Source organism: Rhea pennata, chromosome 1 (assembly GCF_028389875.1).
Source record: "Rhea pennata isolate bPtePen1 chromosome 1, bPtePen1.pri, whole genome shotgun sequence".
Taxonomy (NCBI): Eukaryota; Metazoa; Chordata; class Aves; order Rheiformes; family Rheidae; genus Rhea; species Rhea pennata.
The window spans coordinates 78,964,769-78,970,768 of record NC_084663.1 but is presented as its reverse complement, the minus strand read 5'-3'; the positions used below and the strand labels follow the sequence as shown (position 1 = coordinate 78,970,768).

At 41.6% G+C, this 6,000-nt stretch overlaps 1 protein-coding gene across 2 annotated transcripts in view; it reads right to left on the bottom strand.

Moving 5' to 3' along the window:
• Window positions 1-2,654: 2,654 nt before the first annotated feature.
• ETV6 (ETS variant transcription factor 6) overlaps window positions 2,655-6,000 on the bottom strand; it is a 141,770-nt gene continuing 138,424 nt past the window's right edge. For both annotated transcript variants that reach the window (XM_062592734.1, XM_062592742.1), the window contains exon 8: window positions 2,655-3,105. In XM_062592734.1, the coding sequence (XP_062448718.1) occupies window positions 3,000-3,105 (106 nt within the window). In that variant the 3' untranslated portion in view covers window positions 2,655-2,999. The remainder of the gene's footprint in view (window positions 3,106-6,000) is intronic.

Here is a 6,000-nt window from a genome sequence, read left to right as displayed (position 1 = left end):
GCCTTTACATATGACTGGAAGATACTTCCAAACAGTCACCAGAAAATATTTGTTTCCTTTGACTTAGATTTTGCAGGTGAAAGTGATTGTGTTTTTGGTGACCATTTGTCTACAGAATTTTCCCATAGGGAAACACGTGATTGCAGGATTCCTTGCTTTTTCCTCTTTTACCCAGTGTTGAAGATGAAATTTTTTTGCTAGCATAAATGGTGATGATATGGGCTTATACTGTTGGATTGTCTCTAGTTCCTTGTATATTGCAGCTTTCACTTTGGCCGTGATAAAACTTGTGACTTAGCAGAGCACTTTAAATATAAGGGTTCCTATCCTTGGTTTTTCACCATCTCATAACACTAGCTGGAACAGAAACGAAAAAGAAGAAAATAATGCTGTTCACACAATCATCACAAGAAGAACAGTACAGGATATGAATTGTTCTCAGCACAACCCCTGTTTCTTTCTGCCACTAAGCATTCTAAGAAATAAAAGAAACCAGCAAGGACTTTAATTGATCATTTCAGATCTTTGTATTTCCTCTCTTGTTCACATTCTCCTCTGACTTTTTCTTATGTCTCCTCTGTGCCATGCATTGAGCAAGAGGATACACCTCGCCCCCTTCCCCCAGCTGTGAGCAGCTGCTCCTAAGCCAGAGCTGCAAACTGTGTGCCCTGAAGCAAGGTAACTGAGCACAGTAACTCCTTGGCCCTTTGGTTTCAAAGCCCTTTGGTTTCAAATCTGTGACCACTGACATCCGTTAGTGTCCCCCCAGTTTCACACCTCAGGAGCTCAGAGCATGGCAGAGACATGGCAGACAGGTGACACATCATCTGCTCTTCCCTCTGATACATGCTCCTGTGTCTTTTCTTTTGTGGCAGAAAAAGTCAAGTACTTGGTGTGCTGGGACTTGTAACATATTGACTAAGGATTAAAAAAAATGCAGCTGGAAAAAGCTCAGGGAGAGATGTTTGCTCTGTCTGTCTTCATCAGATACTGGCTCTGAAAAATCTCTCCTCATTTTATGATGCTTATATTTGCCCTTAACAGAGCCTTTCCTTCTACAATTCGTGACTCAGTAAAGGCTTTTGTGAAATTGGACAATCTCTGCTTAAACATATGAGACATTATTCATTGCCAAATAGCATTTTTTCTGGATAGATTAACCTTCTTGTTAAATATGTGGTAAGATCAAATACTGTGTTGGTTTAATAGCTGATAAAAACTCTGTCATGGGAATGGACCTTGTTTTTTGGTTCCATTTCTAGTACCTGTGTTCCCACGTACTAGACGTACTAAAAACGGCTTTCCGTTTTTAATGAACTGATGTGGACTTGCTTTCTTCCAGACATCATGTGATTCCTGTACAGTTTGTCTGTACATCTTCTCCCTTTGCAAAGATACTGCTAGCTATTCCCTCAAATAACAGGAACCATTGATGATGGATTACTGCTTACCTGGACACCACAGACTTTCCCGTCATCATGGCCCAAGCAATGTAAAATGAGAAAGGTCAGAAGTTTCTCTAGTATTGGGCATTAAAGACTGCTGAACTTTGTGCCAGCACACTAGGCATGGCTCTTAGTCTCATGCAAAGTACTCTTGGTGCTGCAAACCAAACTGGGGATGTAACAAATGGGGCATCCTCCAACTAAGGCAAAACCAAAAACCAAGAAAGCAACGTGGTTGTAGGGTTTTCTTTTCTTGTCTTTCAAATCACATTAAAAATGGGGAAATGAGATCCCTTGATGGCAGAGCTGTGGGGTGGGAGAGGGCAGTGGGAGGCATAAAAAAAATAAACCCCAGAACAAAGACAAGATCAGTTACAAGGTATCAGTACAGCTATTTCGCCTCCATCTCTCTATCAGCAGTTTTCAGATTGGTGAATCGTCTGCCTCTCCAGTAGCACAAATGGATCCTGGAGAGGTTTCTGAGAAATACAGACTGTGTGATGGGTCCCTTTGCTTTTTCCCTAAGATGCAAGGAATGGTCGTTCACTCCAAAATTGTGAGCAGGTGCAGGGCAAACCCCCCCCCTTGTGTAATCATAGAAGTTTCAACCTTAGCTTTCTGATAGAAGGCTTTTAGCTGAAATTCTGCATTGTGGATATGTTGTGAGGTTTATATCAATACATATGTAAAATATATATATGTGTGTGTACATATATATACACACATACATACATACATATATGTATATATATTCTCCTCCACTCCATTCTATCACTTCTTTACTGCTGGGGGGGGGGGGGGGGGGAATTCAACATCAGGATATTGCAGAGGTTTGTCACATTTATGTTTCTCCTCCCCGGAGCACTTAGGTGATTGGTTTTGGTCCATATGCCAGTAGTTAACAGTGACTTGCAGGACCCATTGTGAGCCCAAGCTATGCTGGGAAGATGTCCCAGCCTATATGTGAAGGGTAACTCCTCTTCACTGGACAGATATGTGTGGTAAATTCTTTTGGTAGCTTTTCCCAGTGGCAGCACAAGTAAATGGTCTGAACAAACTGGAACCCTTGAGCAAATCGCTTCCATGTTGCTACCGTTTTATGTGGTGTTATGTCATGAGACTTGCACAGAAAATAAGAGCACTCTATTTCCATAGGAAAGCCTTCCAGAAAAAAAAAAGAGAGAAAAAAAGAAAGAAAAATCTGAGGTCTTGTCCTATGTGAGATATGAGATAAGGAAAGTCAAACTGCATGTTTATTAAGGGGGGGGGGAACACCTCCCCAAACTGAAACAAACCAAAAATAAAGAAAGAACTCAAGGGAGACTCTGTAGGAACAGTGAAGTAGTGCATAAGTCCAGGCTTTCTCCCCTTTGCTGCCAGCACCACTTCTGCCTGTTACTTTGTTTTGTTAAGGTGCTTCAGGTCCTGCATGGTCTTCAAGCTAAGTGGCGACCCCAAGTTCTGCTCTATGTGTTGCTTCCCCTCCCAAATCATACTGGCCATCCAGGCAGATGTTTCTCCCATGGACCCAGAGAGGTGGTGCACCACTTCTCTTCAGCACTCATCTTCCTGGTATATTTGTTCATCCAGTTCCTGGGATTCAAGGTGCTCAAGACGGTCTGTTCGGCCACTCATAATCTCATCTGGGGTCTTCATGAACCTGCAAAACAGAGAGGTAAGTAGATTTCCCCATGGTCTCAGCTTTTCCCTTCATAAAGATGCTGACGTCCCTGAGTGCTATAGAACCCAAATTTCTCTTCGCTGCAACCTCCCTATGACTTAGTAGTTACCAGCCTTTCCCCTAGCCTGTTGGTGTCTTCTCTCCGCTTACCTGAGAAGGCAATCAAAAAAAATCACAAGCATTTACTGCTGCCCCTTCTTTAATGTCCAGATCTGAACCAAAACACACAATCTTTCCCAGAGATCAATAATTCACTGAGTCTTTTCCCTCATTTTGTTTGCTGTTGCTGTTTAAGATGACAGTATGCCACATGTCCGCTCCTTTATGGAGACTGGCAACAGAAATGTTAAGAATCTCTATTGCTAGTGCATTTCAAGGCAAAAGCACTTCCAAGATGTGAAGAGATAGAAGGCTACTGGTTTTTGCAGCTTTATGTGTTGTTGAGTGAAGAGGAATAGAAATACCAAAGGAACAGGGGTGACAAAAGCCAAGGACTAAGTCAGAACAAGTTCCAGGAAATGGAAAGCCCTCAGCTCCAGAAGGGAAATCTTTTGGGCTAGGTCTTAACTGGGAAAAAGAACCTGTGAGCAAAGGCAGTCTCCTCGTATGTGATTCTAGCCAAGCAGAAGTAATGCAGCAGTGACCTTCATAAATGAATGCCACAGCTCCCAGCACTAATGTCTTGATGCAGTACATCTGCAGGGGGCTAGAAACAGAAACCACCTCTGGGGAGACATGGCAAAATCGAAATGGCAAGGACATCCGCTAGGCTTCCAGTCTGCAGCCTTAATCTTTGCCAGTACGCTTTTGGATATGTCTGCATAGACATAGCATAGGCAAGCTCTTGCTTTTCCTTTCTGAATTTGATGTGATTTGATGAAGGAAGTGACGGTGGCACAGGAAGAATGAAATCCTAGCTTAACACAAATCACTTTCCCACCTCATAAGTGCTTCTGCAAAAATTTAGGATGAAATTCATTTATGCTGGACACATTACAGAATTTCACACAGTCTTTCATTAATGATCTACTGGCTAACACAGAACAGTACAAAATGTGTTAATCAGAGGAGTTGGTTTTATTTCAGGTTGATGATATGCTCAGTATCCTTGCCCCAATGAAAACAAAACCAACTATCAGAAGCCTTGTTACTCTCGCTGACCCAGAAAAATCACTGTTGAAATTAATGGGCAAGACTTGCCTCTTTTCTGCCTCTGAGGTTATAAAGCTTAGGACTTTCAGGTTGAAGTCTGAAAAATCTGGAGTCTCTCAGCAAATGCTTATCACAGCCTGGAACTAACCTTTTGCCACCCCTTCTAATTTTGGAAATCATGTGCACATATGTATTTAGGGAAAAAAATGGCTATGATGACTCACTGCTGTGTCACTCCCATTTGTACACTGCAAGAACTCTGCTGATAAAAATGGTGTTACACTGGTGAAAAACTGGCATGCAGAAATGGTGAATTAGTCCCTGGATTTACAGTGAAAACTCCCCAAAGCCTACAGGCCAGACTGTGCCCTGATTTATACCCCGTACTCATCCTGGTGATCTCAGTGAGCATGAAATCAAAACAGAGAATGATCCCACCATCCCCCACCTTCTGTCTGCTCAGTTTCCTAAAATACGTGGGAAATGGACTGATGTGAACTCTGTGGCAGCACTTGGGGTGTTCCTTCTAGTCTGTCTTTTAAATTATGTCAAAGAACCCAAAGCATGGGTATCTTTAATACTATTTGAATAAATTCCCCCCCCAAAAGCCACATACTAATGAATTAAAGAGTAGCTCTGACCTCTTTTGTTGCAATGACTTTCAGCCACTCTATTAGAGCTCCTTCTCTGACTCTGTTTTGCTAAAAGCCTTGTACAGAAATTTGTAAAAGACAACTGCCCATGTTACTAAGAAAGTTACATTTGCCATTACTTCTGTGTTTGTGAGAAATAGCCAAGAAAGGCACATTAATGGACTGATTTTCTGCAGCTTTTCTTCTTGTTCTCTTTAGATATAAATAGGACTAAGAATACAACATCAATAACTTTTTAATGGGAAATAGCAAAAAATATTCCCTCTTCTCTCCCTCCCCCTTAGTTTCCAAAGGAAATAAGGCTTATGTGAACATGCTTTATGCTCTCTTGTGACCTTTGAATCTGTTGGTCAACATGGGGTAAATCTGACAGAAGAACAGAGGTTTCAAGGGTATTAATTTTCTATGGTTTTGAGAAAACAGGAGTCTAGCTGAGGAAAGAGAGTCCTGTTTTGTTTGTGCTGCCACCAAACGAAAGGCTCCAATATAAGCACACTCATTATTAGGTATTGCAGAATTCCCCCTAAAGCACAGTCTTGGCACAAATTCATAGGAATCCAGACACCCTTAGTCCTGCTGCTTGCGGGGCAACTTCATTTTAACTTTCCACAAGAAAACTAAAATTACTTAATTGATTTTGCCTGTGACTCCTTCTTTCTTTTACTTTCCTTTCTCTTTTCAGTTTCTTTTTAAAAGTCACATAAACAAGACATTCCACAGAAACCTTTTCAGCTGTAGATAGTTTGAGTGTTAGGGTAGTTCTGTTATGCCATTTAAGAAAACAAACTTCAATACGGTCTTTCTATGGGTATCACTTCCAAGAACGTCACTAGATCCAGACCACTGACATCAAAGCAGTCTTTGGTCTGAGTTCAGTGCTCTGCAAATCAAACTTTGACACTAGGATTCACTGGTCTTGTCCGAACAGACCTGAGACATTCTTGCTTAAGGCTCTGCTAGGTTATTACATACAGTAACTCTCTGCTCCACTCTGGTTAGGGCCCTAGTTTCTAGATCCTTGGTCTTAGCATCCATTCTGATGCTTCATATTTTATGAACCGTTCTTGCA